The 26855-nt window shown below is 48.9% G+C and overlaps 1 protein-coding gene across 1 annotated transcript; it reads left to right on the forward strand.

Moving 5' to 3' along the window:
- The first annotated feature begins 251 nt into the window (after positions 1-251).
- On the forward strand, positions 252-20223 carry LOC106843847 (E3 ubiquitin/ISG15 ligase TRIM25-like). The gene is made up of 9 exons (XM_044746014.2): positions 252-979; positions 4933-5028; positions 7795-8028; positions 10052-10223; positions 11816-11881; positions 14284-14310; positions 14648-14716; positions 14796-14894; positions 15852-20223. Exons 1-9 carry the CDS (start codon positions 359-361, stop codon positions 16379-16381), a joined length of 1914 nt encoding a protein of 637 aa, XP_044601949.2. The 5' UTR covers positions 252-358; the 3' UTR covers positions 16382-20223.
- The last annotated feature ends 6632 nt before the right edge of the window (positions 20224-26855 follow it).

Below are 26855 nucleotides of genomic sequence, written 5' to 3' on the forward strand. Positions count from 1 at the left end.
CTGCCTCTGACCCCCGGGATCCAGGGTTCTGCCCGCGACGTGTCAGTTTCCTCATCCGCAGAGACACCCTAGGAAGTCTCCTGGGGGGTCGGAGGATCATCTGAAACCGTGCTCAGCGCCCCGTTAGTTCGACGCGGACCGCAGAACCTTGGCTCCCCGGGTACCCTGACAGACCCGCCCCACCCCCTCGCCCATCCTTCCCCCGCCCCGGCCCGCCCCTTGCCCTCACGTGACTTCCTGAAAAGCCGTGGGGATCTGCCCTTCTCAAGCTCAGTTTCGTTTCCTGGCGACCCGGGTCGACAGTGCAGCAGTCGCGGCCGTGGTTCCAGCGCGTCCCCTCGTTCGCCCCAGGAGAACCATGACGGAGCTGTTTACCCTGGCCGAGGAGCTGTCGTGCTCCATCTGCCTGGAGCCCTTCAAGGAGCCGGTCACCACCCCGTGTGGCCACAACTTCTGCGGGGCGTGCCTGGACGAGACGTGGGCCTCCCTGGGTGCGCCGTATCGGTGCCCACAGTGCCGCGCCGTCTACCAGGCACGGCCGCAGCTGCACAAGAACACGGTGCTGTGCGCGGTGGTGGAGCAGTTCCTGCAGGTCGAGCTGGCCCGGATGGCGCTCCCCCATGGCTGTACGCCGCCCGCCAGCGACGCCGCCCCCGCCGAGACCCCCGCCAAGGCCCCCGCCCCGGCTGCCGAGGTGGCCTGCGACCACTGCCTGAAGGAGGCCGCCGTCAAGACGTGCCTCGTGTGCATGGCCTCCTTCTGCCAGGAGCACCTGCAGCCGCACCTCGACAGCCCAGCCTTCCGGGACCACCCGCTGCAGCCGCCCGTCGGCGACCTGATGCGCCGCAAGTGCCCCCAGCACAACAGGCTGCGGGACTTCTTCTGCCCAGAGCACGGCGAGTGCATCTGCCACATCTGCCTGGTGGAGCACAAGAGCTGCTCGCCTGCGCCCCTGAGCCAGGCCAGCGCCGACCTGGAGGTAGGGGTGGTGGGTGAGGGCGCAGAGGGGCAGCCTGGGCCTGCTGGGCTTGCTGGGCCTGCTGGGTTGTGCCACTCTGGCATGCCGGCATACCCTGGATCGCCTGGGTTCCTCGCTGGGCCAGGAACATCCCCGATGTCACAGTAGAAAGGGGCTGGGAGAACATACAGCACTGCTCTCTCCCGCGTGGCCCATCCCCACCCTCTACTCCCCATTTTGCGGAGGGGACCAGCAAAGACACAGATGATGTTGCTTGCCTTAAGCCTGGTACTTGTCTGATGGTGGTTGGTAGAGGGTTTTGAACGTCGACTATGAGCCCTGGAGGTTCATGCCTCTGTTCCCTCATTAAAACCTGGCAGCACATGAGGTGGGTATAATTAGTTCCATTTAGCAGTTGAAGAAATGGAGGTCCAGAGCTAAGCCAGTAAGAGGCCATGTGGGCACTGGGACCCCAGCTGGTTCCACTCCAGTTTGCGTTTCTCCCCATGGACCAGCCTGCTGTCCGAGTGTGCAGAGTCCAGAGCATGGGACATTCCTGGAGGTTTGAGGTCACGTGAGCAAAAGCCTGTGGTCAGCTGGAAGGTTGCAGTGACCAGAGAGGATGGTGAGGAGAGGGAGGGTCGGCAGAGTCCCCAGAATCCCTGGATGTGACCCCAGGTGGAGACGAAGTCTTGCACCATAGAGGCCTCCTTCCTGGCGGTGCGACTTTGAGCCCAGGATGTGGCCCCTGGGTCCGAGTGGTCATCAGCAAAGGAGGGAGGTTGGACCAGCAGGATTGCTAAGGGGCCTTCCGGGTCTGTGATGATCGGAGTGGTTTGGGGGATCGGAATTTCCCTGTGGGCCCAAGGCAGAGGCTGGAAAGGTGTAATCAGACTGCGTTTGCTCTGTCAGTCTAGGCTCCTAAGCGTGGCCTGATTTCCTTTCGTTCTTGCAGCAATGTCAGGGAGAACAAGGGCTGTCCTTGTGTTGTCAAAGGAGACGTGAGGCCTGCAGGAGGTTTGCAGTGGCGCCAGGACGAGGATGCGGGCCCTGCTCCCGTCTGGCCATAGCCCTTCCCCGGGCTGGTCTGCTTCTCCTGGTCTGAGCTGGGTTCCTCTGGACTTGTTCCCAGAGTCTCAGGAGCCAGACCTCCAGGTATGGCCTGAAAGGTCACCTCTGAGACACAACAGAGTTGACATCAGGTCCAGCCACCTGGGTCTCCCCCTGTCACCGGGCAGAACCTGCCTGGCCTTTGGAGCCAGGAGCCTCGCTCTGCCTCACATCAGCCTGTGGTTTAGGGCAAGTGATGGCAGTTCTCTGAGCCTTGGCTTCCTCATCTGTGAAATGAGGTTAATGACGTGCCCTGCCCTCCTCCGAGGTGGTTGGGAGCCTCTGGAGGGATGAGCTGTGTGGTGAGTGTTCCGTGTCAGGCCCAGTGTCAGGCAGCGTGGCTGGTCGACCCGGGCTCCGAGCAGAGCTGGATGTTGAGGCCTGGGTTTGAATTCTGGCTCTGCTTCCTAGCTGGGACATCCTGAAAGCGGGTGACAGTAGTCCCTATCTCAGAAGGTATGGGCAGGATTAGATGAGGCATCTATAGACAGCGTAGGCAGCAAACACTCCATAAGAACCGCCACCGTCATTTCCGCTACTCAGGCCCAGGGGAGAGGACAGCTTTCTGGGCGGAGTAGGTCAGGCTGCCCAGGTCTTCTTTGCCTCAGCCCCTGAGGACCAGGGCAGCCTAGCTTCCGCCGAAAGGCCCTTCTAGGAGTTCTTATCCATGGAGACAGAAGGCAAGTGTGGGCAGGAGGGCCCTTCTCGGCCTGGCCCGGAGCCTCCACTCTTTTTCAGCCTCCAGGGCCGGGAGCCTGCAGTCGGTGCCCAGTTTATTTGTGTGCCCTATACACTTGGCTTTTTAATCCTCATCTTCCCCTGCCATCTCCCCCCATTGTCCTGCCCGAGTCCTTTAACTGGTCTCCTTTGCCAACCCTGCTGCTGCTCACTGCTGGTGGCAGAGCCAGGTCCAGCTGTGCAGAGCCCTGGCCGGGGGCAGCCAGCATGTCTCGGCCCCTGGTGCGGGATGGACTCAGGACTCTTGTGCCTCCCACGTGGAGGACCCAAGTCCCCAGTCCATGAAGGATCCTCAGACTTTAAAAAGTTCTCTACTGTTGATTGAGAGATTGTCATGTCTGTCGAAGTCCTGAAGTCCTCGGGCCACTTTCCTTTTGTCTGGAGCTCTGAGGGCCCCTCCCTACCATAAGGGGACTGTCCTGTGCATTTGATTCGTGGTGGGTAAAATCTTTTGAAACTAGGGTTCAGGGGGGCACTGCTAACAGTGACTCTTGGAGGTGCAACAGTTCTCAGCCCCCGGGTGTTCTGGAGTCTCTTCCAGCTCTGAGACCTTCGAGGCTGGATCTGCATGGGCCTAGCCTTCTGCCTTTGACCCACAGTTTATTTTGGCTACTATTAAGCGGCTGGGTCAAGGGCATTGTCACAGAGGTCAAATCTGAAACATACTCTGTGACTTGGGCCTTTGGGGTGTGGTTAGTGTGTCCTTAGTTTCTGTTTCCCGCCCTACATGTGACTGTCACTGAGTTGTTCAAACTCAGAGTCAAGGTCAGGTTCAGCCCTGAATGCTCGAGTGGAGTGGGAGAGGCAGGAAAGTGGAGGGGAGGGCCACAGTATGTTGAGTCAGCTAGTTAGGGGAAGTTCAAGTTTTTTTTCTAGAAATTTCCAGCATTCTCAGTTGGGACCTGTGTCTGTAATTGTAAGGCCAGGCTCTGGTAACACGAGTTAATAGTGATGTGACCCCGGGCAAGCCACCGAATTGCTCTGTACCTCAGTGTCCTCATCTGTAAGGGTGGGGGCCTCCTGCCTCCTGTGTTGTCCTCAGCCTTAAATAAGTTAATCCATGGAAAGCGTTAGAGCGATGGCTATAGTAAGTCCATGATAAACACTGGCTCTATTCTTATGGTGCTGGTGATTTTCCTTCCCTTTTCTAAGTGCCAGTATTCCATGAGCGGGGGGTAGGACACTCAGCTGTTGATTATGAAAATGTATAGGAATTCTGTGAGGCCTCGGATGATATCCTCTTCCTTCCTGCATCATTTACCCTTGTTTCTGGAGGCGACTAGGGGCCTAGAGCTTCTGAATCACTTTGATTCAGTTTCAGGGATTGAGCTGACTGGGGGCTGGTCTACCGCTGGCTCTTCCTTGTCCGAGGGTGCAGCTCATGGAGGTACCCACCTGTGGGGCTTACCGAGTGAGCCGTGGACTCTGATTTTTTTCCCTCCGCTTCCTGGCTTCTGGAATCGGCAGATGGCCCTGGGAGAGCATCCCAGATGCTCGGCTTATCTCCCTGGGTTAGCTTCTCCCGGATCTTGGCTCTCATCTTCCCTGCTTCGTTTGCACTCCATTATATCTTAGCAGATGTCCCCTCCAGTATTTTGTTTGCTTTCTGGTTGTTTGCAGTGGAGGAGTTGGTTGGAATGACCTCATCTGTCATTACTGAAGCAGCTGTCCCAGCCTGTTCTGTCTCTGTGTGAGCTTGGCCACTTTGCTGTCCTCCTTTCCTCAGTTTCATCATCTGTAAAATGGGTCCTAGTGAAGAAGCTCATAATATTAGCAGCGAGCATTCAGTTTGTCCTTACCAAGATCCAGGCACTGGGCCGAGGACTTGCATTTTCAGTTCATCCTCCTGCTAGGCCTATGAGGTGTTTCTTGGCCAAAGGAACTGAGCTGAGAGATAGCTGCACAGCGAAAAATCAGAACTGGAACTCTGGTCTGTCCTGCTCCAAATCCTGTGACTTCTTTCCTGTCCCCCTGACAGGATGGAAGGAGGCAGTCAATACGAGAACACTTTCAAAAGCTCCAGGCAGGCGGTGGAAACACCTGTGGGATAGATTCAGGGGACGGTCCCTGGTGTTGGGTGGGGACTGGGCGAGGTGCTGTCTCATCCTAATTTGTTTGCTCCACAGAACAAGCTGAAGCATAAGTTGACTGTCATGTACGGTCAGATCAATGGTGCATCGAGAGCGCTAGAGGATGTGAGAGCCAGGCAGCAGGATGTGCGGGTGAGTGACAGGGCTCTACCGGCAGCCCGGCCTTGGAGGCCTCCAGGCAGGACAGTCTCAGCTTTGACCTCCACAAGGCTTGTGTCAGGTCCACTTGCAAGTGTCAGAATGAAACGTCAACCTTGCGAAACGTACAAAAAACTGTGTGCACAGGAGAGAGCCTTCACAGACCCAAACTGAAAACTGCAAGCAGGCCCAACTTTTAGGGGTGGGGGTGGGTCATTAAAAATTACAGTTAAAGTTAAAAAGTAGTAATATAAAAAGTGGTTAGGTTTAAGTGGGAGAAAAACGGGAAGCGGAAGTGTATGCTCACTAGAGTACCTCTATTTCTAAAAAGGAAGTGTATTAGTTTTCTAGGGCTATCGTGACAATTTACCACAAAGTCGGTTTACAACAACAGAAATGTGTTTGCTCACCGTTCTGGAGGCCACTAGTCCAAAACCAGAGCGTTGAGGGGGCCATGCTCTCTCTGAAAGTTCTAGGGAAGAATCCTTGCTTGCCTCTTGCAGCTGGCAGTCCTTGGCTTGTGGCTGCATCACTCCTGTCTCTGCCTCCATCTTCACACGCCCTCTCCTCCCTCTGTGTCGTCTCCCTTCTCTCTCTAAGAAGGACACTTGTCATTGGATTTAGGGTACCCAGGATGATCTCATCTCAAGGTTCCTGCCTTAGTTACATCTGTGAGGACTTTTGCTAGGTAAGGTCACATTCACAGGTTCTGGAATGTGGACTTATCCTTTTGGGCCACCATTCAATCCATTACAGGAAGTACAGGAAAAACGACTGGAAGCAGGTATAGTAAAAGGCTAGTAGTGCAAGTGTTGGAGAGGCAGGATTAGGCTGTTTTTTTCCCTCTAGTTTCACAGTTTTTAGAAGATTACGTTGCTTTTTTACGGAAAGAGGTTTGTGTTTTCATATCCTGTCCTGGAGCTGCAGCGTCCAGCTTTATGTGGCAGCCATGGCCTCATTAGGTGAGATCTGGGTGAGGATGCCAGCTCTGTCACACCCTAGTCTGTAACACTTTGATCTGGTGCCGGGTATCTGAACCTTAGTTTTTCTTTTTGCACAACGGAATCACAACTACTTTCTGAAGGTGCCTTAGAGGCTAAATGAAAGGATGCATATAAAAGTCCCTGTATGGTTGGGGGCAGGTAACAAAGATACCCCCAAAGGTCAGAGGCTAAAAGAAGATAGAAATTTATTTTCGATCACTGTGACAGCTCAAGGCCAGACATGAGCACCCCGGACTGGTGGGCCGGCTCTGCTCCACGTGATCATTCAGGGATTCAGGGTCTTTCCTTCGTGTTGCCCCACTACTCCATAGAGGGTTTGCCTCATCTCTCTGGTTGAAGCTGGGTCACCATGACATCTTTGTTCCAGCCTGTGAGAAGGGGGACAGGGAAGAAGTGTGTTGCACATATCGCTTCTGCTCCCACTGCACTGGGGACAGCGTGCCACATGACCAAGCCTAGCTGCAGAGGATGCTGGGCAATGTAGTCTGTGGCTGGGCAGCCACCTGCCCGTCTAAACTCCAGGGGTGGTCTGTCACTGAAAGGAAGAAGAGGAGAACACTCAGGGACATTGGCTGTCCCACTGGACGTGGCAGAGCAAAAGTTGGGTAAAGAAATATTTGAACGCCATTCTCCTGCATACGGCCCCTCTCCTGTGTGTTTCTCTCTGTCGTATTTGGTTTTGAGCTATTGAGGTTACCCAACCTGTAAAGGGAGACTAACTCCTGGAGCAGTGCCGTCCAATAGCAAGATCATGTGAGCCTCAGGTGTAGCTCTAAGCACATTTGGTTCACACGTGTAATTAATTCTAATAATACATTTTAACTCAGTGTATCCAAAATGCTACCATTTCAACATATGACCAATAAAGGGGCACTAATGAGATATTTTATGTTCCTTTTTTTGTACTAAGTCTTTGAAAGCCAATGTGTATTTCACACTTAGAGCACTTCTTACTTTGGACTAGCCATATTTCAGGTACTTTGTCGCCACATGTATCAGGTGGCTGTGCTATTGGACAGTACGGTTTTAGAGGATGATATTCTCTAGAAATTTTCTAGAACAGCTTTATACTCTTTCTTTAAAAAAATTACCAATTTACTGCTTCCCAGCTTAAACCAAATATCACCAAGGCAGTTAAAGCCCCCACTTTGCTTCTCTCTTTTATATCCCCCTTCCTCTCTTCCAGAAGGGACCACTATCCTGAATTCATTTGTTTATTCCCATGTGTTTCTTTATCCTTTTATTCTGTATGTATGCATTCCTTTAGTAATAAATACTGCTCTTCTGTTTCTTTCTAATCTTTATAAATAGAGCATGACACTGTACGTCTTCTACAAGTTATTTGTCCCTCACGGGAATTTATCCCAGTTCATTAATTTTCATTTCTCTTTAATATGCCATCCCGTGGGTAACTTTCAGCCTATGTATCCAGGCTCCTGTTGGTAGACAGTCCAGTTGTTTTCAGAGTTTTGCCAATTCACACGATGCTGCCATGAGCATTCTTTTGTGTGTCTCTGGTGCAGGTGTCTGAGAATTTTTCTAGAATATATTCCTAGCTCTAGCTGTTTGGTCATAGGTACTGAGCACTTTCACATTCACCAGATATTGCCAAATTGCTCCCCAAAGTGGTTGTGCCTATTTGCACTCCCATGAAGTCCAGGAAAGAGCTCATGCTGCTCCACATCTTGCCACCGTGGTCCTGCAGGCTTCGCTTCCTCCCAGTCTGATGGATGCCCTCTTGTTTTGGCCCTTTTAGGAGGCTACACAGAGGAGGATGGAGCAGCTTAGCCAAGAATACATGGAAATGAAAGCTCTGATTGATGCCTCGGAGGCTAATTCGACACGAAAGATAAAGGAAGAGGAGAAGAGGGTCAGCAGCAAGTTTGACCACATCTACCAGGTCCTCCTCAAGAAGAAGAGTGAGATCCAGAATCTGAAGGAGGAGACTGAACTTGCCCTGAATAAGGGGGACGAGTTTGAGTTTCTGGAGGTGGGTCTTGATGAGGGCGTTGTTGAATGCTCTTTCTGCCTGGCATTCTGATGTTGACTATAGGTGCAGTGGGGCTCTCCAGGAGTTGGGGCTGTGAGAGATCGTTGTAAGCATCCCTGAGACACACACTGTATTAGTTTTCTCTGCTGCTTGACAGCTTACCACAAACGTAGTGGCTTAGAAGAACATCCACTTATGGTCTCATACTTTCTGTGGCTCAGGAGTCTTGTCTTCTTAGGGTCTAACAAGGCTGCAATCTGCATGTCGGCTGGGCTAGTGGGCTACGTTCCTTTTGGAACTGAGGGATGTCTTCCAAGCTCACGTGATGTTGATAGAATTCAGTTCCTTGTGGTTGCAGGACTGAGGTCCCAGTGTTTAGCTGGCTGTTAGCTGGGGTCCACTCTCAGTTCCTGGGGGCTGCCACACTTCCTTGTCATGTGTCCCTCTCTCAACTTGGCAGCTTACTGCTTCAAAGCCAGTGGAGACTTTCTACCTCCAGGAAGGCCCAGGCTGTCCTTTAAGGGGTTCTCCCTGACTAAGTCAGGCCCACTGGGATAATCACCTTTCTGGTTAACTCAAAACCGCCAGGTTTGGGATCTTAATTACATCTGCAGCATTCCTTCAATTTTGCCATATAATCTAACCTAATCTAAGGAGTGAATCCTATCCTATTCATGGTCCTGCCTATCCCCAAGGGGAGAGGATTATGTAGGCAGTGTACCCAGGCAGGGGGGCACCGTGGGAATATTGGGAGCCATCTTAGAATGTTGCCTACTACGTATGCCTCCACCCACTTCTACCCATCGTCCTCTGCAAGGCCCCCTGAAGTGTCTTTCTAGAGCACAGACCCCCTGCCCTTTGTGGCTTCATGTTCCTTAAGGTGGCCCACAAGGTCCTTGGTGACCAGGCCTTGCCTTTGCCAGCAGCCTCATCTCTTGCCACCCAGCCCCGGCCCATGCTGTAATCACAGGCACTCACCATTCCTCAGACTCAACAGGCATTGCATGGGAATGCCACGGCCGACCTTCACTGCCTAGGGAATCCTGTCCTTTTTCTGGGGCAACTCCAGTTTCCCTGTCTTCCTTGGGCCCCATTGTTCTGCCATTACTGTGGTCCAGAGCATGTTACACTACAGCCTCTGCTATAGCACTAGACAACATCTCATCTTGCTTGATTTCTCATCCTTTTCTGCAGGGCCCATCCCTTCTTACCGCCCTTCTTCCTGCTGGCATGTCCAGCGTGAAGCAGAGTGCCTGGCATGCAGTGGGTGTTCCAGTGAGCCCATCAATTGGGTGACATGCTGTGACACCTCCAAGGTCCATAATCCTTGATCACGTCATGGGGAGGGTATAGGAGTGACAAGGGAGCCTTCTCTTCTCCCTGCTCAGACTTCTATCCATGACTGGGCTGGGTGGCAATCAGTTTCCTCTAACGTGCTCATTCCTGTTTGTGCAGTGGCTGCACCAAGCTCTCTGAGAAGGATTCAGGCCCATGTGTGGGCCTCTTGATACTGTCTGACCTGATGTTGTCTCAAGGTTGGGGCTTTTAGTCAGACCATCCCTCTCTGTCAGATGTGCCCCAGCCGCATCCCTTGAGGCATCCTTGAACACTCAGAACATGTGTTCAGAGCTGGTCCTCGAGGGATGGAGACAGTCCTGCGTCCCCAAGACTTTTTCAGCCACAGCTGGAGGAGAGGAAAGAGCATTATCCATGGGGGTCGGGGCGACTTGTGTCCCAACTTTGTCTGTGACACTAACTGGTAGCGTTCCTGGCAGGACACTTGTCATTTCTTGACTTCAGTTTCCCCGTCTGTCTAGTGAGTGACTTCCAGGGCCCTTCCCGCTCCAGATCACTGTGTCTGAAAGTGGCACTTTAACCCCGGGACCTCTGGTCTGTAATTTGAGAAGGCTGATTGGACTTAGCGCCCTTGGGCACAGGGAAGCTCCTCCCGCAGTTCATGAGACCTTAGCCCTGGCCCTGGCTTCACCAGAGTTCCCTGCCCTAACTCCCTGGATTGTTCCAGAAAGCGGCAAAACTGCAAGGAGTCTCAACGAAGCCAGTCTACGTCCCCAAGGTGGAGCTGAATCAGGAGCTGATCAAGGGCGTCTGCCAGGGCACCTTAGACCTCAAAAACGAGCTGAAGCGGTATATCCAACAGTCCCAGGACAAGAAGCCCCATGAGCCCTCTGGCTCAGGTAACCACTGGGCCCCCTGAGATGGGATGAGTCCCTTGGGGGCTCTGGGCTAGGGGGAGGGTCATGATCTGGAGCAGTGGGGCTTGAGTTCAAGGGTCCTGGCTCATCTGCCCTTCCTCTGGGGGGACGTGGGGAGTCTCTGCTTCATCCTGAGATTGTCGCGGTCCTTCCTGAGTCATTTCTGGGGGCTGAATCTTATGCTGGGCCTTTCTGGATGGGCTTGTTTAACTGTGATCTTGCGGCCGACTCAGATGGGTCTTGAATGGAAGCTGGGTTGTCGGGGTATTTGGTGGGGGAGTGGCTAGTTTTGGCATCAGAGAAACCTAGAACTTCTCCTTCCATCTGTTTTCCTTCCCCTCCTATCCAATCCATCCCCCAATTTTGCTTCTTAAATATCTGCTGACCAGGTCCCTGGTCCCATATCAGCCAGCACCGGCCTGCTCTCCGTTGCCATCACCTGTGGCAGCTTCCTAAATAGTCCCTCTGCATCCACTGCTGCAGCCCTAGAGAGCTTTTCAGGATACAAATCTGACCTGCTGGGACCTTGTCCCCCTCACCCCTTTCAGGGAATTTCCACTGCTCTTAGATTACAGACCAGACTCTTGACCTTGACCTACAAGTCCCTGCCTCAGGCCCTGTCTGTCTCTCTAGCCCTGAAGTGCCACCTCCTGCCATGCATCTCTCTGCATTCACTTCCTCAGACATGCTAATCTTTCTGCCATAGGGCCTTTGTATGTGCCCTTCGTGCTGTCTGGAAAGCTCATACACCACCGTCTTCACAAGTTAACTCCTCTCATCCTTTGAAGATCTGTTAAAACATTACATTTCTCAGCCAACCTCCCCTGTCACCCTTCTCGTTCCCCTGACTAGGTCCCAGGATCTTCAGCACCCCTTGGGCCCCTTTGTAAATCTGTCATTTTACTCTTCCTTGCCGATCCTGTGTGTCTCCCCATCGAATTGTGATCTTTGTTGGGCAGGCGCTGGAGCAGTTTCCCATTGAACACTCTCTCCGCGGTGCCTAGCACTGAGCCTGGTTCGTAGTGAATCTTTGCTGTGGAGTCCAGGGGGTGGGCTTGAGTTTCAGCTCGGCAAGCCGAGTGTCCTTGCCAAAGGGCTTCTGAAACAGGAGTGTGTGGCTCTGCTGTGGAGGGTGAAGCTGTTGGTGGATTAGCCACACATACTTGTTTTCCTGTTGCACCAGCGATCCCTAGTCAGGGGGCAGGGGGAGAGAGAAAACCAGAGGGAAGGGAACTAGCACTACACGCCAGGCGTCTGATCCCAGCTCCCTCGAGCGAGGGGAATCATCCCCACCATATGCTGGAAGAAACGGAAGCACAGCGAGCGTTCAGAGCTCCCGGAGCTGGGTGCTGGTGGAGATTCAGCCCTGGCTATGTTTTAAGCCAGAGAGGAGAGGGACCATCCCAAGCTGGTCCTTCTCTTTTCCTGTTTCTAGTTCTTGTAAATGAATGGATGGGGAAGGTCAGTGGAAATGACTGTCTTTGCCAATCCTCTACCTGCCCGCCTGTGGCAAAGCTGGCTCTGACGGTTGCTTTGAAGGAACTGAATAACCTGACCCCATCTTTTTTGCACAGGGGACCCTGGAGAGCATGGTGGAGTGTTCCCATCCAAAACCTCACGCCCTGTGAAGAAGGTCCCAAGTAAGTAACACCACCGCTGTCCCTGTCGCAACAGCATGGCTGTGAGTGGCTGGTCCTCTGGCTGACACAGGCGTCGCATACCTCCAGAGGGGCACACCCATCCCAAGTCACCTTAGGTGCCCAGGTGCTTCTGGAGAGAAGTGTGGCTACAAGACCCCCTTGAGGACAAGTTGAAGGGGCTGTTGCAGGAGCTCCCCTGGGGCCCTGACGGGTCTGGCCCATCAGCATTAGATATGCGGGCTGTCTGGAGCAGCAGGATCACCCAAGCTGGCTGTCTTGAGAAATACTTAGGACACCCAAGTTCTAGCCCTGGGCAGAGCCTCCTGGAGGAGATGGATGGTGGTCCCGGAGCAGCGGAGGCTACACCGAGCTGGCAGCTCAGAGCTGCCCCGTCTTCAGCTGTAATGTGCTCCTGTTGTTAAGCGCTCCCCGACCTGCTTTTCACTATTGCCCTCTTGTCGCCTTACTCCCTGAGCCACGTTAGACTCTTTTTTTCTGATTGCCCCTGCCCATGAAATTTTAATGCCACACTTATGTGTATATCTGTTTGTGTACTGTGCTTTTATACATAAAAAGAGTAAGACTTCCCCCTCTCCCCCCGAGAATCAATTCTTGTCCCCTGAGGGGCTGTGTCACCTTGTTGAGAAGGCACCTGGTCCTCAGTTTCCTCATCTGTCAAATTTGGACATTAACGGTATCGACTGTGCGGGATGATTGTGAGTGACATTTGCAACGGACACTGATTGTGACAGCTCTTTAAAGACCCTAACTGTGCCCTGTAACTGTTGGCTGTTGCTGCTTCCCTGAAAAGTCCGTGTGCACCGAAGAGTGATGCCCACAGCGCTGGGTGTTGGTGGGTGAGAGAACTCTGGGCTTGTTTGTGTGGTCGGTTGTGTCTGTGTTTGGGTTGTCTTTGGCAGACAGGTGTGTGGAGTCCATCCCTGGAGCAGAGTCAAGGGCTGGGATGCAGATGGAGAGGGAGCCTGTAGCTGAGCTGGAAAATGTAGAAAGACACTTTGTAGGAAGAGGGAAGCGGAAGAGTAGGTGAAAAACACTGTAGGCCTGTGTCCTTTTCAAGCCACACGCCCCTGAGAGCTCCCTTGCTCCCGTGCCAGACCACAGGCTCCAGCCTTAGCCCGCGGGAGCTGTGGATGCTGCCACCAGGCGGAGATGGGGAAATAGGCAAGGAGGGGTGGACTAGTCACAGTGTAGATGAGACTTCTAAGGCTTGTGATGATCGGGGAGGGGGCCCTGTGCCCTAGGCCGGCCTTGCAGCCTGGAGGCCCTCCAAGATGCTGGTCCAATGAGGGTGGGCAGGAGAGGAGTGGAGGGTGAGGAAATGAGGGAAAAGTGAGGACAAATGGGCCAGGTGGGGTGAGGGAGGGTCTGTTGGGGACAGGAGGAGAGAGTGGGCTAGTTTGTAATGTAAAGTCTCCTGCAGGCGGGCAGGGGTAAGATCCCAAACTCCCTCTTGATGCCAGTGGCGGGGAAGGTGGCAGAGTGAACCGGAAATCTTCTAGCCCACTTCAACTTGAGTCTGCATCGGAATCATCTGGAGAGCTCGTAATACAGATTGCTGGGCCTGCCCCAGATGTTCAGATTCAGCTGGTTTGGGGTGGGGCCTGAAAATTTGCATTTCCCACGGGTTCCCAGGTGATGGAGATGCTGCTGGTTTGGGGACCACACTTTGAGAACCACTGTTTTAGCTAAACTCAGTTCCCATCCCTGCACACTCTAGAGAGTTTGTAAAGACCATTGTGATACGTGGCCAGCATGTTTTTTTGCTGATTCTCCGTTTGTCTTTTTTACGTCTTTTCTTTTGTGGAGGTATGATTCACTCACAGTAAAATGCACAGATCTTAAATGTACAGTTAGAGAAACTTTGACAAATGCAGACGTGTGTGTTACCATTACTTCCGAAAATTTCTTCATGCTCCTTATTAGTCAGTCTCTTCCGCCACAACCACTGATGTGTTTCCTTTTTTTTTGATTGGCCCTGACTTCACACCTGTTGCCAATCTTCCTCTTGTTTTTTTTTGTTTTCCCCTCCCCAAAGCCCCAGGACATAGTTGTGTATCCTAGTTGTAGGTCATTTGAATTCTTCTATGTGGGACACCACAGCATGGATTGATGAGTGGTGCATAGGTCTGCGGCCAGGATCTGAACCTTGGGCACGAGAGCAGAGCACGCAAACTTAACCACTCTGCCACGGGGCCAGCCCTGATGTGGGTTTTTGTTACCTAGATTCATTTGCTTGTTGGCCCCTAATATTTTTCAAGTTAAAACATCCTACCTTTATTTTTAGGGGTAGAATTCATGCAAATGATTGTTATTACAGTGTTTTGAAAGTTTCCTTGCGTTGTGCTTTAAAATATCTTAATTCTGAAAATTTTCTTTTTCAGAAGACGACAAGAAAACCAAGAAACCTGGTAAGTTGCACGTTTCTGCATCTGTTGTTTCTTGAGACTGCCTGAGCACAGAACTCAGAGCCAGCAGGGACAGCTGACCTGTCTTGTCAAGGGTCTGTGACGGGGCCTGCGTTCTATGAGTGTGTTCTGGAAGAGTGGACAGGCCTGAGGTTGGAGGAGAGGACAAGTATGTGGCAATCAGATGACTGTGGCCCTGTCTGGATGCACATGTGTTATCCCAGTTGTCTGGGTGTGTTTGTGGAAGTGGCTCTTGAAAATCAGCTTGGAAGGGAGCAGAGGCCATCAGGTCCATTCTGTGTCACGTCCCCAATTCATGTTTCTCCTTTCTCATTTCCAGCCCCACCCAGCAAAATTTTCTTTGGAGCCCCGGAACAGACAATGGAGTCAAAACAATCTGGTCCAGAGGGTGAGTTATTGTGAGCAAGGGGAAGTAGGGTGTCCACTCTGAGTTTGTTCTGGAAACCACTCTGTGTTTTCTCACTCAGCTGGAGCCAAAACCACCACCCCGCAGGTGAACTCGGTGTCTCTCAAGGCCAAGGTGCTGGAGGCCTTTCTAGCCAAGTCCAGACCTGAGCTCCTGGAGTGTGAGTACTTTGGCTCTGGCAAGCGGTCCTGCTGGCTCTCGGTCTCTCCTGCGTGGCTCTGCCCAGCTCCTCGCTCTCGCCTCTATCCAGCGTGGTCAGCCTCTCCCTTGTCAGCTGCTCGCCTGTCCTCTGCTTTGTTGCACCCTTGCTTTCTCCCTTCTGTCAGCACCTGCCTTCCTTCACCTCCCGTTGTAGGCAGCCTAGATTCCATAATCAGTTCTTTAAATCCTCGTCTGGCTGTCCATTCTGGCTCAACCCCAGCTCTGCTTGAACACAGTTCATCCTTTTCTCTGGATGAACTGGAGCCAGCGGCTGTGCCCCGGATATCACTGGGCATCCCACTGCCGGCCCTCCTGCTCTGGTTTTCCTGCCGACGCCCCTGCCATTCCAAAACCTTCCCAGTTGCTGAAACCTCAGCCCTCTTCCGGTGCTCCCCAGCATCCTCTGCTTCACAGAGAAGAGAGGCGCTCTGGGAGGGGCTCCCTCATCCTCTTAGTTATTGTCATCTCACTTGATTCTATACCCTCTTCCTCCTGCCCTCGCTGTCCCGTCTCCCAAGGTCAGTCCCTTGGCCAGGAGTCTGGCTCTCATTCTTCCTGCTGTCTCTGGAATTTTACACTCTCAGTTAGGCCTCAGTTATGGATGTATGGATAGATGGGTTGATGTATGGGTGGATACATGGATGGATGCATGGATGGATGGACAGATGGATGGATAGATGTGTGGATAGATGGATGGACAGATGGATGCGTGCATGGATGAATACATGGGTGAATAGATAGATGGATGGATAGATGGGTGAATAGATAAATAGATGGATGGATGGATGGATGGATGCATATGTGGATGGATGGATGGATAAAAGAAATGAGTATATACTACCAGTTGGGGAAAGTTTTAAAAGTGAGAGTAATTTGAGCACCTAGTAATTGATTCCTTGGGGTAATGCTTTCTTAGATGCTGTTAGAGTCATCCTGGACTACAACACTGCCCACAGCAAGGTGGCTCTGTCAGAGAACTACACCGTGGCTTCTGTGGCTGACGTACCCCAGAGCTACCGGCCCCATCCTCAGAGGTTCACTTACTGCTCTCAGGTGCTGGGCCTGCACTGCTACAAGAAAGGGATCCACTACTGGGAGGTTGAGCTGCAGAAGAACAACTTCTGTGGGGTGGGCATCTGCTATGGCAGCATGCAACGGCAGGGCCCTGAGAGCCGGCTCGGCCGCAACAGCTCCTCCTGGTGCGTGGAGTGGTTCAACACCAAGATCTCTGCCTGGCACAACAATGTGGAGAAAACCCTCCCCCTGACCAAGGCCACGCGGGTTGGTGTGCTTCTCAACTGTGACCACGGCTTTGTCATTTTCTTTGCTGTCACTGACAAGGTCCACCTGATGTATAAGTATAAGGTGGACTTTACCGAAGCTCTGTACCCAGCTTTTTGGGTGTTCTCTGCAGGTGCCACGCTGTCCGTCTGCTCCTCCAAGTAGGCAGGCCATGGACAATGTCTCTGGCTGACTACCAGTGGAGTGCCCAAGACTCTAGTGAAAATGCTGCAGGTGGAACTCTCTCGGAGGACTTCCCTGAGAGTCCCTAAGTTGAAAGGATGGGAGGGGAGTGGGTGGCAGGTGGGAGGGTGGGGAGATGGGATAGAGGAGGGATTTGGCCAAGGCAAGGGGTGGGGTGGCAGTGATTGTGTTGTGGGTGAGGAAGCATTTCTACCTCCCGGCGCCCATCAGGGCAGGGGGACCTCCTCCCTCTTGTTTTGGTAGCTCTCCAGGCTGCTGGGCAGCTGGATGGGGCTTTTGGGGACAAGTCCTTACTGCCCCTTTCCTCCTGGAGAAATCTGTAGCCACTGCAGGATCTTTCTTGCGTCCCTTGGTGTATGTCCTGTTGCTCTCCGGAGTGGCCTTCAGATTTTCGTGTTTTGATTACTCTCTATAGGGCTATTGTACTCTATAGATTTTTTAAAATTCCACAGTCATGGGATTTCAATGTTAGTCAGCCCCCACTACCCACGTGTCGGGCGTGGGGTGAGCGCTCAGACTCCTGGTTATTTTCGGTGCTTGAGGGAAACCACCACAGCAGACCTCCTCCCAGACCAGACTCTCCCCGAGAAGCGTGTCCTCCTCCTCCACTGGAAGGTAGCCCTGCTTCCCTGGTCTCCTGCACCCCTCATCACCCCAGTCGATGGTTTTAAAAGGTTTAATCGAACAGGAACCTTTTCAGCCTAAGGCTTCAAAGCATGATCTGAATCAGCCAATGCTGAATTTGCGATTCGAGGTCAAGGTGACCCAGGTCCCGTGTGGACGGAAACCCTTCCCACTCCCCAGTGTCGTGAAAGGCATCTCCGTAGCCACCCTCTGGCTGCAGCTGTGGAGCCTGGCGGGAGGCCTTCTTCCCATAGCCTAGGCTTTGGGGCAAGGAAGTCCTCAGGGCAAGAGGGACGCTGACTTAGTTTGATGGAATTGTGGTGATTTTGCTCTTATTAGAGTGTCTTGCTTTCTTAATGATAACTCTCCTCGGTGACAGCCTCCCCTCCCCAGGATTGTGAGATGCTGGACTGGCTGGTTAGATACACTGTGGCCAACACAGTGGAGTGACAGCTAAGCCCAACATCAGAACCCTGTTATCATGCAGAAAGTCCGTGTATAGCTGCCTTAGGGACAATCCTAGGTCACCTGCTGGGATGACAACCTATGACCAAAAGGGCCTTCTGGCAGATCTCATGGGAAACAGCAACATTCCTGTTCATCCTTGGCCACGCACTGCAGACCCAGCACTGGCCCTTGCATGGACCTGTCACCGGCTCTAGCCCTTTCTGCTCTCTTCCTTGTCTGAGGCAGTTCCAGATGGGGGATTGACCAGGCTAGGGCTCAGGAAGACTTTAAAGACCAGGGAGGGAACAAGCCACAGTGCTCAAGCACAAGGGGCTATTTTTCCTGCAGTGTTTCTGTGCGGTGAAAATAACCCCAGTCCACTAATGGCAGGAGTGAATGGACTGCTGGAATTTCCCAAGCTCCTCATATCCTGATGTTGTCAGCATATAAGTGGTAGAAAGTCCAGAGTGGTAGAAATTTTACCTCTTGTGGTGAAATGCATCCAGCTCTGGGCTTTCCTAGAAGAGAGCTCAGGTCAGGCTCCTTGTGATATGCAAAGGAGGTCATCACTGGGGAAGGACGGGGGACCCCAGACCTTCTCACATGGACTTTCGAGAACGTAACACATCTCTGGCCTTGTGCTGGAATTCCAGGGCACGCCAGTCATTCCAGGAGCACTTGGCCTTCCTGGCAGATGTGTTGATCTATGTCTTCTCCCAAGGACTTTCACTTCCTTGGGAGAGAGATCATCTCTGTAGGGAAGACATCCCTGCAAGAGCCGAAATGTGGTTCTTTAAAGTTTTCTTCCTTTGTTAGTGGGAAGAGAATTTCTTTGGGGATTTTCTCTGCTTTTGGAGATGATGAAAAGCAACTTCATTGATCTTCTGAAAGAAAAATCTGTCTGAAGCCAGTTTATACTTGGGAAACAGCCGGGCTTAGAGGAGGAGAGTGCCAACGACTTATCCTCGGGTCGTGCTGCGGCTCTCTTCTGCAGAAGTAGGGGCCACAGAGAGGCCTCTTCCCTGGTGAACACACAGCTCAGGATGGGGAAGACTCCTCCTTCTGTTTATGAAAGGCAGGTAGGTGATCCAAGCTGAGCTCTGTGACAGGCGCTTTGGAGATGTCAATCGAGGAGCGCACCTTGTGTCTCCAGCCTTACATTCCCTGGCCTTGCAGGGCTGCTGAGTCCTAGAGTGGCAGGAGCCTTTGTATCCCTCTGATTTCTCATTTTGCAGAATATGTCAGATGGGGAGGTATTGGATGACTCTGCTCACCGCTCTCCCCATCCCATCGTGGAGGAGATGCCTCCAGGAGTGTGTGAGGGATTAACCCTGAACCCTGGGGGTGTGTTAGAAATTCCCAGAAACAGAAACATAAAGATACTCTCCAGGTATTAGGGACTGTCCTAGTCACTCTGACGTGATAAACCCAAGGTCAGGGTCAAGTTTTTGTGTTATTTAAGACTTCTTGGTTGGGTCCCCTGTTTTAATTACTCTGAAATGGATCTGTAATCTGTAACTAATACTGACATGGTATCTCTTACCTATTCAGCACCCCCCCCCCATTGATTTTAATTAGTTAGGAGTATTTGAGCTGTTATTCCTTCCGCTTACTTTGTTAGAATTGGTCCTTTAGGAGATAATCAGGGCTGTGGACACGAACCTTTGGAATCCCACGAGAAATACCAGGGCGAGGCTGATGACATGCCTTAGAAGCCTTGAATGTAATCAAGTGGTGCTTGGTGTTCTCTCTGGCATCGCAGTGCGTCTAGAAAATGGTACTGATCTGTATGCTGGAGTCAGCCAGTGAGGTGCCCACCATGGGAGGCTGCTGCCCAGGGCCTCTGGAAGCTCACCCCCAGGGGGTTGAGATTTCAGCGTGCCTATAGCCCATGTGAAGACTGCCGTGGATGCAGCACCCCCTTGGGAAGCTTTTGATAAAGAATTCTTGGAACGATAGGATGTCCTTCTGGGCTTTGCTTCAGGATAATCTGAGGATGAGCGGTATGGAGAAGGGCAGGCGATATGCGTGAAAGGGTAAGCCACATGCAGATAATCAGCGAGACACTGATGGGAATGTGCGGGTTCATTATATTATTCTTCCTACTGCTGATTATGCTTGAGCGTTTCTATAATAAAGATTTTTAAAAATGAAGGAAAAACCCCCCAAGGCCAGCAATGGGCCCTGTCCAGTGGATTTTATTGCTATTGAATAGGGGTAGGAGTTACAGGAGGTGTGGACTTGAGGTTGTTGTAGAATAAATAACTCGACCAGCCTTTATGCTGTGTCCTGGTGGGGAGATGCTAAATTCTTGGAATTTCCCAAGTAATAGGGGTGTCTGTTATTCATGAGCCCCTGGATCACACTTGAGTTTAGGCCAAGAGGTGAGATGACTCAGGATTGGGGCTGGTCACAGAAAGACCAGCCACGAAATTGGAGGATTGGGACTCTGAGCCAGCCTGACCACCAGGAAGGAGAGAGGGACTAGAAATTGAATCGAATCCTGTGGCCAGAGAGTCAGTCAGTTATGCCTACGTAACGAAACCCCGACTAAAATCTCTGGACCCTGAGGTTCCACTGAACACACTGAGGAGCCAGGAAGGTGATGCACCCTTTTTCTGCAGGGAGAGTGCGTGGAAGCTCTGCATTTCACTCCCTCCTAGACCTCACTCTATGTCTGTCCGTTTGGCTGGTCTGATTTGTATCCTTTACAATAAAACTGTAATCATAAATATAGTGCTTTTCTGAGCTCTGTGATTCTAGTGAATTACTGAACCTGAGGAAGGTCATGTGCTATAGACTGAATGTCTGTGTTGTCTGGAGATTCAAATGTTGAAACCTAACCCTGAATGTGAGGGTGTTCAAGGTGATCAGGAAGGTGATAAGGTCCTGAAGTTGAAGCCTCGTGAATGAGATTAGTGCCCTTATGAAAGAGACACCACAGAGCTCCCTCACTCTTTCTTCCGTGTGAGGACAGAGCAAGAAGTCAACTGCCTGTGAACCAGGAAGCAGGTCCTCACCAGATACCGAATCTGCCAACACCTGGATCTTGGACTTCCGGCTTCCAGAACTGTGAGAAATAAATGTTTGTTGCCTAAGCCACCCAGTTTATGGCATTTTTGTTATAGCAGCCCAAACAGACTAAGACATCATGGGAACCTTCTGGGTTTGTAGCCACTTGGTCAGAAGTGTGGGTAACCTGGGGACCCCTGAAGTGTGGCTGGTGTCTTGAGTGAGTGCAGTCTTGTTGGGACTGTGACCCTTTAGCCTGTGGAGCCTAATGCTAACTCCAAGTGGTTAGCAGCAAAATTGCATTGCAGTACGCCAGTTAGTGTTAGAATAGAGGTGGTGGAACGTGCAAACTTCGGATGAGCCCTTGTTGATCAACCTGTCAGAATAAAACACACTGTTCTTAAAAGGAACTCCCAAGTTTCTTCTCTCTGGTGTCAAATCCCCAGGGTTTAAAATTCTGGGTTTTGTTCTCTCTCATCCCTACCGCTTCTTGTGATTTCTTCTTCCTCACTGTCACTGTACCCAGAAAAATACTCAGTATGTCAGTTACAGACTTGTCCTCCCATTCATTCAGAGATGCCACTTAAACTGTCTCTTCTGTTTCAATAAATAGTTCAAGATGGTAACTTGCAAGTCCTCAGTAAAGCAGAGCAAGGCTGTGAGTGCTTGTGTGTGTGTGTGGGGGGGGGGGGCTAATTTTAAAGTCACTTTTGCTCTTCTGGAGTGACCCATTCGTAATATTGGATTCTCTCATGGGTCTTACATCTCTCATCTTGCCAGTTCCCAGGTGGTCTTGAAATGCCTTTGCATCTTAAATAATAGATGGATCCCCAGCCTTTATTTACCCTGGTGTCATAGCTTGCCTTCATTTTACTGTGGAACAGTCTTAATATGGAAACTATGAGAAGGCTCTAAGAAAGTGGGTCTAGGAGTGAAGGGGAAGAGAAGAAGAGTAATATAATAAGAAAGGCTCATTGAAGGGGTAATTTGGGACATTGACATTTAATTATAATGTGTCTTGGTGTGGGTCACTTTGGATTCCTCTTATTGGGAGTTCCCTGAGATTCCTGGATCTGGATGTTTGTTTACTTTACTAGCTTAGGAAAGTTTTTAGCCACTATGCCTTCAAACATGATTTCTGCCCCTTTTTCTCTCTTCTCCTTCTGAGACCTCCTATAATGTGAATGCTAGTCCATTTGATATTGTCTCATAAGCCCCTCGTGTCATCTTCACTTTTTTCATTCTTTTCTCTTTTTGCTGCTCTGATTGAGTGAGTTACATTGCTTTGTCTTCAAGTGGACTGATCTTTTCTTCTGCTTTATCTAGTCTGCTATTGAACCCCTCTAGTGTACTTCTCAGTTCAGTTATTTCATTCTTCAGCTCTGTATCTTCTATTTGGTACTTTCTTATACTTTCCATCTCTTGTTGAAGTTCTCACTGTGTTGATCCATTCTTCTCTCCAGTTTGGTGAGCATCTTTATGACCATTACTTTGAAGTCTTTATCAGGTATATTACTTGTCTCCATTACATCAAGTTTTTTTCCTGAGGTTTGTCTTGTTCTTTCAGTTGGAACATATTCCTTTGTTTCTTCATTTTGCTTGCTTGACTCTCTGTGATACCACTTACATCCATGGATGGATCATCCAGACAGAAATTCAGTAAGCAAACATCAGCCTTAAATGACACATTAGACCAGGTGGACTTAACAGATATATACAGAACATTCTGTCCAAAAGTAGCAGAATATACATTTTCCTCAAGCGTGCATGGCACACTTTCCAAGGTGGATCATATACTAGGCCACAAAATAAGTCTTAATAAATTTGAGAGGGTTGAAATCATATCAAGCATTTTTCTGACCACAATGATATGAAACTAGAAATTGAATATGAATATGAAATATGAAGACAACTGGAAAATTCACAAATATATGGAGATTAAACAACATGACACTGAACGACCAATGGATCAAAGAAGAAATTGAAAGAGAAATAATAAAAACACCTTGAGACAAATGAAAATGGAAATATAACATAAAATTTGTAAGATGCAGCAAAAGCAATTCTAAGAGGGAAGCTCATAGTGATGAATGTCTGCTTCAAGAAACAAGACTGAAATGAACAACCTAACTTTACACCTCAAGGAACTAGAAAAAGAACAAACAAAGCCCAATGTTAGTGGAAGGAAGGAAACAACAGACAGTAGAACAGAAATAAGTGAAATAGAGACTAAAAAGACAATAGAGAAGATCAATGAAACTAAGAGCTGGTTCTTTGAAAATATAAACAAAATTGATAAATCTTTTGCCAGCTCATCAAGAAAAAAGAGAGAGGACTCAAATAAATAAAATCAGAAATGAAAGAGGAGATGTCATAACTGATACCACAGAAATACAAATGATCTTAAGAGACTACTATGAATAATTATACACCAACAATTTGGGCAACCTAGAAGAAAAGGATAAATTCCTAGAAACATACACCCTGCCGAGACTGAATTATAAAGAAATAGAAAATCTGAATAGACAAGTTACTAGTAAGAAGATGGCATCAGTAATCAAAAACCTCCCAACAAACAAATTCCAGGACCAGAGAGCTTCACTGGTGAATTCTACCAAACATTCAATGAAGAATTAATACCAATCCTTCTCAAACTCTTCCAAAAAAGAAGAGGAGGGAATTCTTCCAAACTCATTTTATGAGGCCAGCATTACCCTGATACCAAAATCAGACAAGGATGCCACAAGAAAAAAAATTACAGGCCAATATCCCTGATGAACATAAATGTAAAAATCCTCCACAAAATATTAGCAAACTGAATTCAACAATACATTAAAAATATCCTACACCATGATCAACTGAGATTTATTCCAGGGATGGAAGATGGTTCAACATCTGCAAATCAGTCAATGTGATACATTACAGTAATAAAATGAAGGATAAAAATTATATGATCGTCTCACTAGATGCAGAAAAAGCATTTGACAAAATTCAACATCCATTTATGATAAAAACTCAACAAGGTGAGTACAGAGGAGGCATATCTCAACATAATTAAGGCTATATATGATAAGCCCACAGTTAACATGATAGTCAACAGTGAAAAGTTGAAATCATTTCCTTTAAGGTCCGGACCCAAACAAGGACGCCTATTCTGGCCACTTTTTTTTTTTTTTTTGAGGAAGATCAGCCCTGAGCTAACATCTGCTGCCAATCCTCCTCTTTTTGCTGAGAAGACTGGCCCTGAGTTAACATCCATACCCATCTTCCTCTACTTTATATGTGGGATGCCTACCACAGCATGGTTTGGCAAGCAATGCCATGTCTGCACCCGGGATCTGAACCGGCAAACCCCAGGCCACCAAAGCTGAACATGCACACTTAACTGCTGCGCCACCAGGCTGGCCATCTGGCCACTTTTATTCAACATAATATTGGAAGTCCTAGCCAGAGCAATTAGGCAATAAAAAGAAATAAAAGTCTTCCCAATTGGAAAGGAAGAAGTAAAACTGTTGCTATTTGCAGATGACATCATATTTATATATAGAAAACCCTAAATACACCATCAAAAAACTGATAAAACTAATAACTTCAGTAAAGTTACAGGGCACAAAATCAATACACAAAAATCAGTTGCATTTCTTTTTTTCTTTAAGATTGCCACCTGAGCTAACATCTGTTGCCAATTTCTTTTTCTTCTTCTCCTCCCCAAAGCCCCCCAGTACATAGTTGTATATAGTTGTAGGTCCTTCTGGTTGTGCTATGTGGGATGCCACCTTAGCATGCCCTGATGAGTGGTGCCAGGTCTACACCCAAGATCTGAACTGGGGAAATCCTAGGCTGCTGAAGCAGAGTGCACAAACTTAACCACTTGGCCATGGGATTGGCCCCTCTTTTTTTTTTTTTTTTAAAGTGAGGAAGCTTGGCCCTGAGCTAACATCTGTTGCCAATTCCTCTTTTTATTCTCCCCAAAGCCCCCAAAACATAGTTGTATATCATACTTGTAGGTCATTCTAGTTCTTCTATGTGGAATGCCACCACAACATGGCTCGATGAGCGGTGTGTAGTTTCATGGATCTGAACCAGTGAACCCCAAGCTGCCAAAGCAGAGTGCATGAACTTAACCACTTAGCCATGGGGCCAGCACTTGGCTGCTTTTCTATACGCTAATAATGAAGTAAGAGAAAAATAAATTAAGAAAAAAATTGCATTTACAGTTACATCAAAACAAATAAAATACCTAGGATTAAATTTAACCAAGGAGGTGAAAGACCTGTATATTAAAAAATACAAGACATTAATGAAAGAAATTGAAGAAGATGGAAAGATATTTTGTGCTCTTGGATTGGAAGGATCAATATTGTTAAATTGTCCATCTTACCCAAAGCAATCCACAGATTCAATGTGATCCCTATCAAAATTCCAATGGCATTTTTCAAGGAAATGAAACAAAAAAGAGCTAAAATTTGTATGGAACTATAAAAAACCATGACTAGCTAAAGCAATCTTGAGAAAGAAGAATAAAGCTGGAGGCACCACACTCTGGGATTTCAAACTATTTTACAAAGCTTAGTAATTAAAACCATGTGGTATTGGCATAAAAACAGACACATAAATCAATGGAATAGAATAGAAAGCCCAGAAATAAACCCATGTATATATGGTAAATTAATTTATGACAAAGGAGCCAAGAGTATACAATGGGGAAAGAACAATTGCTTCAATAAATGGAATCAGGAAAACTGGACAGCCACATGCCAAAGAATGAAACTTGACCACTATTTCAGGTCACACCCTAAAATTAACTCAAAATGGATTAAAGACTTGAATGAAAGACCTGAAACCATAAAACTCATAAAAAGAAAACATAGGTAGTAATCTCCTTAACGTAGGTTTAGTGATGATTTTTTGACTGTGACATCCAAAGCAAAAGCAACAAAAACAAAAATAAGTGGGACTACATCCAACTGAAAACCTTCTGCACAGCAAAGGAAACTATCAACAAATTGAAAGGGTAGCCTACTGAATGGGAGAAAATATTTTCAATTCATATATCTGATAAGGGACTAATAACCAAAATATATAAAGAACTCATACAACTCAATAGCAAAAAACCAATTTGATTGAAAAATGGGCAGAAGATCTGAAGAGACATTTTTTCAAAGAAGGCATACAGATGGCCAACAGTCACATGAAAAGATGCTCAACATCAGTAATCATCAGGGAAATGCAAATCGAAATCACCATGAGATATCATCTCATACCTGTTAGAATGGCTATTATTAAAAAGACAAGAAATAAGTGTGGAGAGGTTGTAGAGAAAAGGGAACGCTTGTGCACTGTTAGTGGGAGTGTAAATTGGTGCATCCACTATGCAAAACAGTATGGAAGTTCCTCAAAAAATTAAAAATAAAACTACCATATGATCCAGCAATTCCACTGCTGGATATTGAATAGAATGAAAAGACTAACTTGAGAAGATATATGCACCCCCATGTTCATTGCAGCATTATTTATAATAGCCAGGATATGGAAACAACCTAAATGTCCATTGATGGATAAAAGGATAAAGAAAATGTGGTATACATATATACATGAAATCTTGCCATTTGTGACAACATGGATGGACCTCGAGGGCATTATATTAAATGAAATGTCAGACAAAGACATATACAATATGTTCGCTCTTATATGTGGAATCTTAAAACAAGCGAGTAAACAAACTCATAGATAAAGAGAACAGAATGGTGGTTGCCAGAGGCAAGGGAGTTGGGGGGATGGGAGAAATGGGTAAAAATTTTTAAAAAGCAGGTCTTTGCCATATGAGGATAGTTTATTCCAGGAAAGCGTATACAAGGTTTGGAAGCTTCCCAATTTCTTGAGCCTACATCAATGATATCATCTCCATTAAACAAGAGCTAATTCATCTATTAGAAGTTGTAACTTCTCACCCAGCCTTGACAATCAGTTCTTCCAGGCCAAACCTGAGGTCTTCCCTGGGCCAGTCCCTCTCCTGGGGCCAGGAGCCCAGTGGGACAGATGACCAGGATTCAGAATGCTCTTTTGTCTGACTTCTGAGTGGTTGCTCACCACCAGGATCTGATACCTGCTGGCCAGTTGGCCTGCTCTGGGATTGGACCTCAGTATTTCAGAAGCCTCGATGGCTGGAAGCAGGGACAAAATGCTCATTCTAAAATCACCTGAAATACATGTGCAATAGCTAAGAGTGGAATCGGGGTTTTTTGGGGGCAGATACTTTTCTTGTCTTGGGCCAGAAAGCTTGGGTGAACTCTGATCACTGATGAAATAACCCAACACTTCAGACTGGGATGCTAAGTGGTTATCAAATGTG

Source organism: Equus asinus, chromosome 13 (genome assembly GCF_041296235.1).
Source record: "Equus asinus isolate D_3611 breed Donkey chromosome 13, EquAss-T2T_v2, whole genome shotgun sequence".
NCBI classification, from domain to species: domain Eukaryota; kingdom Metazoa; phylum Chordata; class Mammalia; order Perissodactyla; family Equidae; genus Equus; species Equus asinus.

Coding starts and splice junctions, on each gene's coding strand:
- LOC106843847 (XM_044746014.2), top strand. CDS start 359: ATGACGGAGCTGTTTACCCTGGCCGAGGAGCTGTCGTGCTCCATCTGC. Junction 5,029..7,794: donor CCAGGCAGCAGGATGTGCGG/GTGAGTGACAGG, acceptor TGGCCCTTTTAG/GAGGCTACACAGAGGAGGAT. Junction 8,029..10,051: donor ACGAGTTTGAGTTTCTGGAG/GTGGGTCTTGAT, acceptor GGATTGTTCCAG/AAAGCGGCAAAACTGCAAGG.